Source organism: Embiotoca jacksoni, unplaced genomic scaffold (assembly GCF_022577435.1).
Source record: "Embiotoca jacksoni isolate LCO1_2020_lvr unplaced genomic scaffold, fEmbJac1.0.p SCAF_8, whole genome shotgun sequence".
Lineage (NCBI taxonomy): Eukaryota > Metazoa > Chordata > Actinopteri > Embiotocidae > Embiotoca > Embiotoca jacksoni.
This window is the reverse complement of record NW_027185436.1, coordinates 19,226,110-19,240,774: the sequence shown is the minus strand read 5'-3', so window position 1 is coordinate 19,240,774 and position 14,665 is coordinate 19,226,110. Positions and strand designations below refer to the sequence as shown.

The 14,665-nt window shown below is 41.1% G+C and overlaps 1 protein-coding gene across 1 annotated transcript; it reads right to left on the bottom strand.

Moving 5' to 3' along the window:
• Positions 1–6,200: 6,200 nt before the first annotated feature.
• fzd10 (frizzled class receptor 10) lies at positions 6,201–9,444 on the bottom strand. The gene has a single exon (XM_069138459.1). The coding sequence runs from the start codon at positions 8,768–8,770 to the stop codon at positions 7,019–7,021; it is 1,752 nt and encodes a 583-aa protein (XP_068994560.1). The 5' UTR covers positions 8,771–9,444; the 3' UTR covers positions 6,201–7,018.
• Positions 9,445–14,665: the final 5,221 nt, after the last annotated feature.

Here is a 14,665-nt window from a genome sequence, read left to right as displayed (position 1 = left end):
AAATACTTTTACATTTGACATTGATTATCATTCTCTACCTTCTTTAATATTTTGAATCCAGGACTACTTGCAATGGAGTATTTTTCCATTGTTGTATTGCAAAGCATCTAAATAGCTACTGCGTTTACCACTTGCTAATTTCCAAATGTTATCTTTTATCTGGTTTCAAATCACCATGTCTACTGTCTTTAACAGGCTGTTCACGTTTGCGTGATGTTTTTACAGGAGTTCAGCTAAAAGTACAGGTGTGAACACACCAGGACGCATTTGATCCGATCTGCTCAGATCACATTCAGAGAAGGTCTAGGACGGATATGACCACGTTATTTTAGAAGTATGAATGCAAATGTGTCCTGGGCCACAGTAAAGGACCACCTGCTCAACTGACATCTAATGAATAAGAAATAAAAATACTGAATGCAGCTCTCAATGCCCCATTCTTGTGTTTGTGTCTGACCTGGTGAGTCCACATGTTACTGTCCACATTACAGCAAATTTGTTTGTTTTTCTCCATTCAAACCGTTTTCACATCTGAAGATCTCCGACTGCTCTTTGATGTATTTTTTGTTGTCACAAGAAATATCCTGTGATTCTGTTGAATGCATAGCACAGTTCATTAATCCACCGCAACACAACCGATTCTCTCAAACCTGGTGGAATATTTGAAGAATCTGAACCAAAACTGATATTATCAGGTCCTGAACCTGACATTTCAGATTGTGAATTACAACCTCGACAGTTTAGACATTTATAAACATGAATTATTCCATAAATTTCGAATAGACTAAAGCTCCAGTGAACAAAGATGTTTCCTTTAATTAAATACCTGCTTAATCAACAAACAGCGATAAGCAATTACAATACACAGACATTTTTGAAACCACATCATTGAGTGGAAAGTGTTAACACAGGCTGTGTTATGGTTTGATTCATTCACACAGATTTGTGATGAAATTACAGTAGCACCTTAAATTTTGTGAGTTAGTCATAAACTAAAGGAGAGATGGGCCGATGTTTTATCTGCAAATATATTATCCGGTGTCTTGCTTTGTCCATTGCATGCAGTTAATATTAAAATAGCCAACTGATTGCATACAGTATATTCTGCCAGCAGGGCCAAGATATTTTCCCCCAGTTTATGTGACAGTTGATTGTGTGTATCCTTTCATGTTCTCCCCCTCTGTGCCATCTTTTTTTGTTAAGTTTGCTGAGAGTGTCTTTGAACCACAGGCATTTTCTCTCAGCAGTGTTCATGAGGCCTGCCAGATCCATCATCATCCCTCTCCCTATCCCTCTATAGCTCCTATATACTGTATGTAAACTCTCTCTCTCTCACACACTCACACACACACACACACACACACACACACACACACACACACACACACACACACACACACACACACACACACACACACACACACACACATAGTATTTACACATCTAGACAATCTCCTGTTGTGCTTGCTCTCTCTACTCCTCCATCAATCCTGTCGCTGCCTTCATAACATCTCTGAAAAACACCACTAACATGTGACAAGCACGGTTATGTACACATGTGCTCACACAGTTACAAAGAAGTATGAGAATGTCCTCGCACAAAGGGATGACGTCCCCACTCCTGATATTCTGCTGTGTTTTAAAATGATCAGGGCTCTTAGCAGTGTGGATTAGGAAGGTGGCAGATTAGAGTCTGCTGCTAAATCACCATGGCAAAAAACCTTGCTTCTAGCTGACACCAGACTTTTCACTTCCCTCAAACCACGCAATCACTTGCCTTCTCAGTCACGTTGCAGCCCATGGGTGCCACCACCGCACGTAATACAGCCGCCTTACATCTGCCTTACATCTGCCAGTTTTGTGTTGAATGTTGCATATCTGTCACTGTGACAGTAGAGAACATGTGTGCTATGTCCTACTGGCCAAATTAGACAGATAAGACTGATCACATTGTTAAAGCAATAGTTAGACTACAACTGAGCAGATTGATACTGAAAAAGTGCACCTGTTATCCCATTACCAAATGTTTCACACTGTGCACTACTTTCACCTTAAAATAGCTTCAGATAAATGTGTCACTCGAGCTGTGAATGTGGTTCTGAGGTAATTTCTAGAATGAATTCTTAGAAAATATCTTTAATGAATTGCTGCAAGTTATTGGATTTCCCATCCATTACATTGTTTGCCAGCTTTCAATCGGCATGTTTTCACATGCCACAAGCAGACAAGCCAAAACCTATGAAAAAAAAATAGTCAGGTCTAAGAGTGCACGTTGGCATACAAAGAATTGTGTCTGAAACAGAGCAGGAGTTGCCATACTCTGGTCCGCAGAGGAAGTACGCCACTGGCCTGCTTGTATGCAGGGGGAGTGTCTGTTTGCACAGGTCTCTGTCAGTTAACACTAATCTGCCTGATCTCCACCTCAAAGTCACTCGCTTCTCCACATGCAAATAAACATATTCAGGCCTCTTTCAAACCAAAGCCACTATCAAACACTTGTTTGATCAGCAGAGGCCCTGAGAGGCAGATCATTATGCATTTGAAATAAAAGGGCCCTGCCCCCGGCTCGCAAGGAGAGAACTCATTGTTGCCAGGTTTTTATGTAATTACTCTCACCTTCAGTGGCAGCTGGGAACAACTGCCTCCACAACAGACTGAAGTGTGACTGTGTGTGTGTGTGTCATTGAACTATTACTGGTGCTTGTTGCTGCAGATTGGGTATATATACTGTACTCTTACATTGCCCTACTTTCTTTGCTGTACAGATCAATTCAGAACATGAAGCCCACCCACACTTCTTTAACCATAATAACTCTGGATTTATGTACCACAAGAACTTGAGGGATGAGAGAGTGCTTTCATTGCATTCTATGATAACACTTTGGTCTGTGAAACTTGCAGCTCTGTCTTTCTGTAAAGGTTTTTTTTTTTTTCTTCAGTAACACTCATACTCAGATATACGTCTTCAAGAGGAAAACAAAGCTGTTTCGTTTGTTATGATACATCAACTATTCTTTTTCTCTGGTGCAGCCAAAGGAATCAGAAGTCTCCAAAAGGCGACAAATTTACATGTAGAGCAGCTGCCTAATAAGAAACAAGTGCCAAGAATCAGCGTGGGTCTAGCACATTAGGAGGATGCATGTTGGAGGAAACCCACCCGCCCCTGAGCACCAGCCAAATTCCTTTGTGTGTATGTTACGTGTGCATGCGTCATGTATGAGTCTATGACATTGAGAGACTAAGCGCTGCTTTCCAAACAGACAGGCCTGGACTGGTAAACAGGTGCTGCTGGAGCAGCTGAGGATGAGGACATGGGGCGTCTCCACAAAGCCTGATCAAAGAGAAGTTGCCTCAGCCGCCAGTCATCCCAGCCACTTGATTTATGCCACTGTGTCAGAGAAGTTTATGACTGCTCGCAAAAGCAGAAGACAAAGTAAAGATACACAAGTCCCTCCACACCCGGGCACACAACAGTGTGTCGTCGAGAGGAAGGTATAGTCATCTATTGATAGAAGCAGACTTTTCTACTGGTGAGGTTTCCTTGCCACTTTCCCTCTGAAGCTGAAGCTGCCTTTAACATGCAGAGGAGGCTTAATTGTTCTGTCATTTCAACTTCATGTTGGTAAAACTGCTCTGTACCGCAAAGACACTTAACATCAGCTCAATTACGGAGTGTGAAAAGCTGCAAATCCTGGCTTGCTGGCAAACCAGTCAGATTAAATTAAATCATGTAATTATCACAGGTTTGATGCTGTTTCAACAACGCTGATCACAAGCAAAAGCAATTTTTTTTGTCCAACACATCATAAGCAAACACTGACTGCTATCTCCTGCGTGGCACAGCAGAAAGAACGAGAGGCAGGACGTGGATGAGTATGTGGGTGACGGCATTCATCCTGGTGGAATTTCAAGATATGTGGGTTTCATGAGCCTTGGTCACATGTCTGTGGTGGGATTCCCCACATGGTCAAATAAAATGTGTGCATTTGATAGTCAACATGAGGCATCAGCTGTTTGACTCTCCTGCTTGATAACCTGTGATCTGATGCGATAAGATCTATATTTTTTAAAGCCGAAGTAAAGTTGAGTGTGATTTTCCCCCCCAAAAATCTTGCCAGCAATACTTTGCCCTTGCTATGAGCAGGATTTTTCACTTTGAAGAGAGGAGAAGAGAAGTGAAGCCTGCTTGGCTGAAGAAGCCCTGGAGGGGGGTGGTAACTGTCATTTATATTTACAGCCTTCCCAGACACCTTGGGGGCTGTTATCCAGGTGGCCTCTGTTGAAGCTCTCAGAAGCACTCACCTTTTTCACAACTCAGAGTATCAATAGACACTGTCTGACTTTGATTCAGCCACATAGAGTTTGTGAGTCATGTGCTTTTGACTGTTAAAACGGGTTGGGTTGACGCTGGAACTTGAATGCCCTTGGGGATAAAGCATTACTACACTTCTGAAACTTTATTCGACCAGAGAGGACTTTCTACCTTAGGTTTTAAACACTAATATTTTTCTTATTTGATACAGCCAAAAGAGGCAGAACCTACCAACCTCAAAAAAAGACTTGAAAATGAGGCAGATAAAGGTTGAAAATGGTCCAGCACTAAAAAACGGCATCATTTACCCAAAAGGATAACGTTATGCTCACTTGTTATATTTAAAGTTCACTTATGACAATTTGTCAATATCTCTACATGTGTTTGACTCGAATCATTGACATTGCATCCATGTTTTCCCATCGCTCCAACAGCAATGTGAAGACAAAAGTCAATTGCCGTTACTTGTATTCAAGACTAGACTTGTGGCCCCTCTGTGCAAGCACCTTAACATTTTGACAGTGTACGGATCGTTTAACACCAAACATCTCGGATACCAAACAATGTATTCAGTCTGCTCGTACTTTCAAAAAAAATAAAAATCACTTCAGTCAATATGTAGCTACTTCAAATCCAGGCCAGATGTGTCTTTAGAAATGTCACTATGCCCCGCTGATAAGAGGAGAAGAGATGACAGATATTCTGTATTTTGGTTTCCAGCGATCCTCTTTTCAAAGTCAAACCCTTCAAACAGTTTAATCCGGTCCTGAATGAGAGCTGGATTATTGTATAACCCCTTCATTGATACGCACCGACACATGCAACACAGCGAGGGGGAGAGAGAGAAAGACAGACTGGAGGGGAAGATAGAGGACTAAAATAAAGTTGTATATTCACTTCAGCTAAGGTGCAGAACTATAGAAAAGCTTATATAAACACCCAGAAGTTAGGAATATGAAAAAAATAAATTATTAAGAGGTTATCAAAACTGATGCAAACCAGAGAACACAGTGATATTTGGTCAAATAAACAAAATATTAAAATGTTAATATCTTCTCTTCATGACTTCACCACTTTCACTTCTCATGTTTACTCAAATTGACAAAAATGTCCACTAATGACATTAATTATAATCACCTTTTCAATCAAATAGGATGAATCCTGACTGGAACATTTAAATCGACAGCAAAAATCTGAGAATTAAATATTAATGATCTCTTTGGGAAGAACTGTTTTTGTTTTAGATGGGGCAAACATATCAAAATTAAAGACTTTACATGTAATTTCATAGAATAGGCTGAACAGTATGTAAAATGTTGCACTAAAGTTACCATGTTGCCTTCTATACAAATAGCAAACAAAAGGCCACGGACAATAATTTAATGACAAACATTTTTTGCCATTAGTTGTCTTTGAAGTCACCACAGTGGAACAAACATAAAAGTTCAACTGTTTCCTTATGAACATTTAAAAACAAGAATTGAAATGCCACTATTTATGTTTCTTGTTGAGTTAAGTACCAACATGTCCTGTTTTCTACAAGACACGGTAAGATATTCATAATTGTTTTAGATGTACAAATGCATTTTTTTCCAGATATAGTGTGCATGTTCAATATTTATGAAGTGATCTGAACTGCTCTTTAAACCATTTATGTCTTCCTGCAGAAAAATATGTCTCTATTTGTCGACTGTTAATTATTCTTAAAACTATAATTGATGAAAAGCGTATATATTTTAAAACCCAGCTCTGACATACCATCATACTTACAAATTAAGGTAAATGTTTTAGATTTTCATGTTGCATTAAAATGACTGCTACACCCTGTGTGCATAGCGAGGGTGTCAAACACAATGTGCTGTAAATGCAAAAAAACCACAAAAAAAACCACAAGCTTTGTGAGGCTGTATGAAGACGGAGACTCACTCCAGCAGAGAGAATAACAACACATACAATACAATACATATTTCCGGCTTTAAAACCTTTTAAAACTAGAACGTTTTATTAATTTTTCTATAAAATCTCAACTTTTTTAGAAATATATACAAATGTTCCCTTGTGCTATAAAACAGCAAAGAAAAAAAAAAAAAAACAGGAAAACTGCATGTACAAATAACTCTTCCATATCGAGTGCTTGATTAATTTATGGCATGAATTTGCCTCACAATGGGCAGTTAGTAAGGTCTTGAGCGCCTTTCAACAGCTGCTCTCAGTCCAGTTCAAACGTCTATGACACTGCCTCGATTCCCATTAAAAAGTCTCAACACGCATCTCTCTTGACCATTTGCCTCCATTATCGAGGGGGAGAGGGGGTTCCTTTTATTGTCTGTAATCTGTCACTAACAGTACAAGTGTCTTTTTGACTGTAAGGAAAACATCTATTGCACATTATTCAAGTAACCCCATGTCACATCCAAATGGTTTATTCCACTCTTTCTGTCTTGGGAACAATACGATTTTTTTCTCTACCAAGTTCCTCAATAGGATAAGTGAATCCAGGAGTAGCAGATTTTTTTCCCAAACAAAGGCAGCTCTTGTTGTGTGACATGGCTCAAGATACAATAAAAACCTTAGGTTGTATTATCTTCAATGCATTTTGCATAAATAAAACATGAACCTTGATTCTTTTGATGGCACTCTGATTATTATAAGTCTTGTTTAGGGCGTTAAAAGTATTTTTGGGGTTTGTACAAAATGAGCGCCAGCTCATACACAGGTTGGAGGAGGCCGTGTAGGCTCGTACTTAGTGTTGTGCCCTTTGAGAGATGGGTGAGGTTTGATGTAAGGCCTGCTGCTAGTGAAAACACTGGCAGCCTTCCTCTGCGTCCTCTTCTTTAGCTTCCTGCTGAAAACATTCTGCCACGATTGCAGTGTCTTTGAGGTCCAGATCCACATACCGCTAGTGATGCCCACCACCAGCAGCATGAAGATCTTCACCATGAAGATCTCAACCGCGGGGATGGAGGTCTTCATGACGCACTCGTCTGATTCCGGCCTGCTGCTGTCCACGCATTTCTGCTCCCCTGCCAGGATGCGCCAGTAGTCCATGTTGAGCCTCTCGTAGAAATAGCAGGCGATGACACAGGTGGCCGGGACAGTGTAGAGCACAGAGAAGACCCCGATACGGACCATCAGCTTCTCAAGCTTGTCCGTGTTCTCTCCCTCTGTTTTCATAATCTTGCGGATGTGGAAGAGAGCCACAAAGCCAGACAGCAGGAACGAAGTGCCAATAATAAGATAGCAGGAGAGAGGAATGAGCACAAAGCCTGTCAGAGCTTTGACATCCATGCTGCCCACATAGCAGACACCCGTCAGCTCGTCCCCCGCCACCTTCCTCATCACAAGGATCATGATGGTCTTTACGGCTGGGATGGCCCACGCTGCCAGGTGGAAGTAACTGCTGTTGGCCTCGATGGCCTCGTGACCCCACTTCTTCCCTGCGGCCAGAAACCATGTGAGGGTCAGGATAACCCACCAAAGGGAGCTGGCCATGCCAAAATAATACAGGATGAGGAACACAATAGTGCAGCCGGTGCTCTCCAGACCCTCCTGGATAATATACTGGACCCCATTGTCTCTGTCGCAGGCGATTCTGTCTGCTCCCACAAACAATCGAATGAGGTAGCCCACAGAGTAAACACAGTAGGACATGGAGAGGAAAATGATCGGCCTCTCGGGGTATTTGAATCGCTGCGGGTCAATGAGGAAAGTGAGCACAGTGAAGGCGCTGGAAACAAAGCAGAGGATGGACCAGATGGCCATCCACACCAGAGAGAACTGCTTGTCTCCCTGGCTCCAGTATACATCCACTTTTGGGTAGCATTTGGGGGCACAGGACTCACTCTTCTCCACAAAATGGAACTTGCCCGGGTTACTGCACGTCTGCTTGCTGCCGCTGTCCTTCAGGTGCAGGTCCTGTCCACTCAGAGGCCGCTGTGGCCTGAAGTCTGGAGGTTGGGTGTGGGAGACTTTGGGAGGCTCATCCGAGCCGTTGTTGGGCGCCTCCATGCAGAGGTTGTTTGGGTCGTTTTTGGTCGGCAGGCGGGAGCAGTCCAGGGAGTCGGGCCAGGGGAAGTCGAACTGCTTCATGATGGGTGAGCATTTTAGCTTGACCTGCTCACACATAACTCTGCATGCTGGGATGGGGTTTGACACCTGCTCTGTGCACATTGGAGCATAAAGTGAGCACAGGAAAAATTTGAGGTGACTGTGGCATCCGAACTGTATCAGCGTCGCAAACTCCTGCAGCTTTATCGCAGCCTCTTTTTGGTCATCGTGGCCCATGAGGTTTGGCATGCGGGTCATGTTGTAGCCGATGTCTTTACACTGGGGGATGTTGATGTATTGACATCTCCCCTCTCCTGACCAGTCAGGGTCTATAGAGCTAATGGCTGAACCCCCACTGCTCCACAGCACCAGCAGCACAGAGAAGAGGCTCAGCTTTACAGTTGAACACATTCTCCTCTCTTAATTTAAAGAAAAATACGGAGAAATGTTCACTACAACCTCCACTCACAAGTTTCTTTCATTAAAAAGTCAGTGATTAAGCTGGTGTCGGCGGGTAGGATCAATGGGGAAAAACTTACTCAACTATCTGCAGCAAGATCATTATTTCCTCACTTTAGAATTAGTGAGTTTGATAAAAACACAAATCCCGCGATGGTCCGAAAATGTTGTCTGGCTGGAAGTGTGCCGTCTGGTCCATGCTTTAAGCGCTCAGTTTGTGGGTGAAGTGCTGGAGCTACTTGTTCAGTCTCTTGCACCGCACATTTCACTCTACTGTGAGTGAAAGAGATTTGCTTTACGTGTCTCGATTTGTTTCCTTCTTGTTTCCAAAAGACTCACCGGTCCGTTTTCACATTTCATGACACTTTTCGGGAGGCTCTCTTGTGGAGCGGTGCGATCTCAGTCCTTGCGCGACAACTTGAGAAAAACAACAAAAATAGATTTGCTCCAGCGTTTTAGTTGGTGAGGATGCGTCCTCGGAAGGCAGCAGAAACAATTAACCAGTCAGAAAAAGTAAGGTAAATAAATATCCACGGTGATAATAATAAATGTGTCCCAGAAACGCAGAATTATGCTCCTCCCGTCTGAGAAGGCAGTTGATGCGTTTGGTGGCGGTGCTCGTCTGAGCTGGTCGGAGCCTCCGTCCCAGTCTAACCTGCCAAAAGATCCGCCTTCAAAGACAGCTACTTTGCATAAGAAAGATGACACTGACACGCGGATTATTTTCAAATCGTGCGGAACAGCTTGTTCATTACAGCAGTTTCAAAGGCTCACAGCGAACTTCCTTCTCTCTATTTGTTTGTACTCAGACACAAACTTCAACTACATCAGGACAGAGACACATTTTTATGAGAATCCCAGTATGTTGCGCAACATGGCTCCTCAGGTTCAGAGGCGCACCAAAAACCAGAGCTTTGGTCACAAAGATATTTTATCCACAATACACATGTAAAAAAAATAAAATAATGGACAATGCATTTTCTGTTCCTTTTTCCTTTCCTTGTTTTTTCTTTGTAAATTAAGTTTCCCTATGCATCTCCTTTTTGTTAAAACCATGACTATTTACAATTTTGAGTTGACTTTTCAACATTTTCTCAGAATTTTTATTTTTTCAAACAATGTTTTTAAATCAGTGCAACTTTTTGTTTTCATAGAATAGTGGTCCTTAATGTAAATTAGCCTAAGGATACTGTAAATAATAGAGTAGTGCATAGGACAACTCGTTTATTATATTGTTGAAGAGATGATGGTGTTCTCCAGAGACATTCACTGGCTCAGTGACCAGTGATGGATGAAGCAGCCTACTCAGAGCCTTTGGTCAAGTAAGGGGAGTAATACCACTGTGGAAAAACACAAGTAAAAGTACTGCATTCAAGAGTAGGAATAGCCTATGAAGTATCAACAACGAAATATGCATCAAAGTAGTAGTCAGTCTTATATTGTTTTATTCTTAGAGTTCTTACTCTTTATATCTCAGCAGACTTTTGTTATTGCTGGTCCAAGTGGACATAATACTAAATATACTGTTGTGTAGTATATTCTGTTAAACAGCCTCATGTTTTGTTTATTGATATGTGTGAATGTAAAAATCATAGCCTGTAGCATTCACATAAAGTAATAGTAAAAAAGTACAATATTTCCCCCTGACATGTAGGAGTGCAGAGCAGCGTAAAATTTAAACATTTATTTAAAGTACTGGTATTTCAAAATGGTGATTGAGCACAGTATACTTAAGTAAAAGTAGTTACTTTCCATCACTGTCATTGACAACTTTATGCAGACTGACTGGATTTACTGTTGTAAAAAAACTGAACTGAAATATGATAATTATGGACCAGACCCTTCGGCATTATGCCAGCAAAATAAATACAAAACATGCATGAGTTATGTTAAGCAAAATATATATTGTACATTCATAAAGTCCCCATATATGTAAAAGGGACAGACAGACCTACTGTTTTTTTTTGTTTTTTTTTTGTAAAACATACATTTTATGACATGTTATAATTCAATTCAGCCCAGTTGAATATACTTCATTCATTCCTTAGGGCAGTACGCAGTTCAAGCAACAACCAGAAAAAACAGAAAAAAATGGCAACAAAAAGTTATATGGCTATATTCTGTTGGCAGAGAGATTTATCTGTCTGAAACTTGTCTGGAAAATTCTTTAAAGCACCAGAACAAACCACTCATGGAGAAAATGTGTATGGATGTTGATGAAAAGTATATCCAATTTTGGGATCTGTTCAGCAGTGCAGGGATCAGTGTGCAAAATTCAACAACAGCCTGCAGTCATTTCCTATCTTTTTCAATGAAGGAAGTAATCCTGCAAACAAATAAGAAGTTTAAATTCCTTTTGATAATGTCAGCCTAAAGTGTTGACATTGTTCTTTTGTGAAGCCCAGAGGAGTAAGCCAGCATCAATAATTCAGGTACTGCCTAGCCTTTCTTACAGTGACATCTGTATTCTCACCAGATCTGGACAATTTCAGTGTTCACCATCTCGCTTGGGTGTCCATTTCTTTGGTTGTGTTACGCCTGGAGCCATAAATGAACTGTTACAGCATGCTGCAGTGTTTTGCCCCGTATGACTGATTTATAACCAGCTGGGACTCATATTAACACACTGAAAAAGCTATAAACAGCCTTAAAAATCAGTGGAAAAATATTTAATTGATCATATTCTACAACATTCATAAAACACTGTGTCCTACTCGGGTGCTACTGTCCCCATGCAAAAAAAAAAAGACACCAACATGAGCCCACTGTAGCTGAAATAAGGTTGGTTCTCTGCAGCTTTCCCTAAAGAAAGCTTTTTTCTTTCATGGTAATTTCTGCACTTCCCCATAGGTACGATATGTTTGTCTGGCACTGTGATAAACTGTCCAGTGAGTATGCCGGCTCCTGCATGGGGATAGGCTCCATCCCCTGTGAGTCTGAACAGGATAAGTGGTGTAAAAGATGAATGAATGGATGGATGAGATTTCATTAGCAGAGTGCCAACACTGAAGATACAACTATACTAGAGGAACAAGGTATCAAAATAAAAAGGGACACTCCTGATTGGCTGTAATGACTGGCATAGGCAGCGCTTAATGATGCATTGCTGTTATAGTCAAATAACTCCATCTTAGATCATCCTGTTCATGTAGCAGCGTGATGGCTGACAGAATAGTTTATGGGGCTCTCTGCCTGTTTAATGTGTGAGATCTTCCAGGCCACGCTCATGTTACCTTGTAAATGTTTTTAGCTGCAGGATTCAGGCCTGGCTGTGGTCTTCATCACGGGTGAAATACTGATCACAAGTAAACACAAGTGCTCAGAGTACATTTTTACAAGAGTCACTAAAGTGCTTTTAGAAGTATTTCAGAAATGTGTCCAGGCGAGATGAGAAACCTGGCACCAGCGTGCCTAAATGGTTTAAGCACAGCGTATCTTAGTGGTGGCACTTCAGCTGTTAGTGCTCAGTGTGAGGAGCGGGAGCATAAATATAGGGTATGAATACACTTATAAACACAATACCCTCCTCCTATGCAGCACATGTGCTCCTCAGATTTCACATATCCAGCTGTTATCGTTTGAGGACGTTTGGACTTGAACATGAGGAGAAAATACTTGGTGTTCATCACTTTTGTGGAAAAATATCATACAATTACTGCTTATATGTTTATGTGCTAATGTGTCATCAGTTTTTAAGCCTTTTGCCGCTGTGCTAGCTTGATTTCCTGACAGATAGGATTTATTTAAAATAGGAACTCTTTATTTTAAATCATTTTGGTGGGAAATTATTAAATGAATGCAAATCATTTTCCTTTTTAAAAAAAAAAAGTCCAGATGCTAAAGCAGCATGCATTTTACATATTGTGACCCCTCACAAAGATAAGGACAACAGCTGACATGCCTGCCATGTCCCTCCTGCTCCCCTTGACGTTTATTATGTGGCTGATGTGTAGAAGTAGAACAAAAAGAGATGACAGCTTTAATATGAAGAAGAATAATGTAACATTGATGCGTTCCCAGGGCCGGGGCCAGTTCCGCTCTCCTTTTACTGATCATCTGGCTTTCAGGAAATCTTGTCTGTCATATTTTAAAGCAAATATCTGCCCCTATTATCAGTGCCTTTGGTGTAATGAAGCTGACAAGACAAAATTGTCACAGACTAATAAGAAGACCCAGTCGACTGGCTTGTTGTAATTCGCCGCCTTTGTTTTGTTCTCTTTCCTGTCTTTTCTCCTGCCTCCCTCTCTGTCATGATTGTTTTGCTGGTTGTGATGATATCTCTTTGAAAATGAGAAGAAAAGGAAAGAAATCAGGCCTGTTCAGTCTTTTGCATCTGTAGCCTCAGCAGCTACCACTGTCTCTTTTATGATATTTTTTTTGTAGCATCCCTCATTTTTATACAACCCCCCTCCTATAGCTCATTCCTACTCACACATGTGCAAAAACACTCTCTCACTCTCACTCTCTCTCTCTCTCTGTCTCACACACACACAGCAACTTTATCTCATCTTTGCAACCACAACAGCGCGATGAAGAAAAGCAGCGCTGCTCCATCTCTGAGAAATCAGCAACTGTGAGATAATTCTGTAACTAATAAAGTGAAAGGGAGGGCCCTTTGATGGCTGAAGCTGAAAAGATATTTTATTTTTTTTGTGTGTGGGATTTGAGATGTGTGATTCTATGGAGCGAGCTCGCTCCCCTGCTGCTAGGCTCTGGCTGGAAGCTGGCCCCCCTCTGGCTAATGTTATGGAGAATCGGAGGAATTTTATGGCTGTCTTTTCCCTCAGCCCCCTTTTTTCTTTTGTTCCCCTTTGAAGAATGACTTTAGACATTTTATTTACATATTTAACCATGGATGAAAGAAATGAAGGGTGAGGAAGCAAAGCTCCTTGGGTTCTTAAGGGAATTTTGATCAGTAAAAATGAGTTGAAGCTAATACGTTTTTGTTTGCGCGGCCTGAAATTAGATCAAACACGTCACTATGATGGTGACATTTCTGAAATTGATGCCATCAGTTCTTTGATGGGAAACTTGATCTGCTTACACCAACTCAGTATCAGTAAAAGTAATCATAGTATTTTCTGTTAATTGCTGTGGTTAGACGACTTGCTTGCTGTTCCAACATGTGAGGTATGCTATGGGAGAGATGGGGGACGTTTTAGACATGTTCGGCATTGTTGCCGGCGTTGAAAGGGCATGTTGATTAAACGTACGGGTGGGGTAGGACTATAATCTTCTTAACCAAGGCCCTCCTCTACTCTTTCAGAGAGCACAATGAGAAGAAACAACACACTCAGTTGGAGGTGAGACTATTTGTCCACATGCCCTGCACATTGTCCAAGGATCCTGTTCTCCCTCCTGATCGCACGCATTCAGCGTTTAGCTCAGGATGATCCTATTTATCAACATAATCTGTTATTTTCTCTCTTATTGCCACTCAACAATGTCTGAAGAGGTTGGTGCCAACACCCCACCCACCCACCCCCCCAAAAAAAGGGATGGGAAAGCAATTGCATCTGGACATGGACAGATAACTTGCTTATAAAAAAATAAGAAATGCTTGAATATTAAAGAAAAACTCTCTCCCATTTCATCTTAAAATGTTTTTTACTTGAAAATTTGCTTCGCAAAGATAATTCAGTTTAATAGTATACATGGTAGTTTTCTGTCCTGTTTGAAATGCCGGATCTTTATTAAGAGCATCAGTTTTAGTAAAGGGTCAGACGGTTTGAGGAAATGCATATGAATCAAACAATTAATTATTGAAGAGCCCTGTCAACATCAAAGCCTGCAGTATTCTTTGCTCATATGGTTTAAATAGTTCAATAAAGTAACTTAGTAATGAGG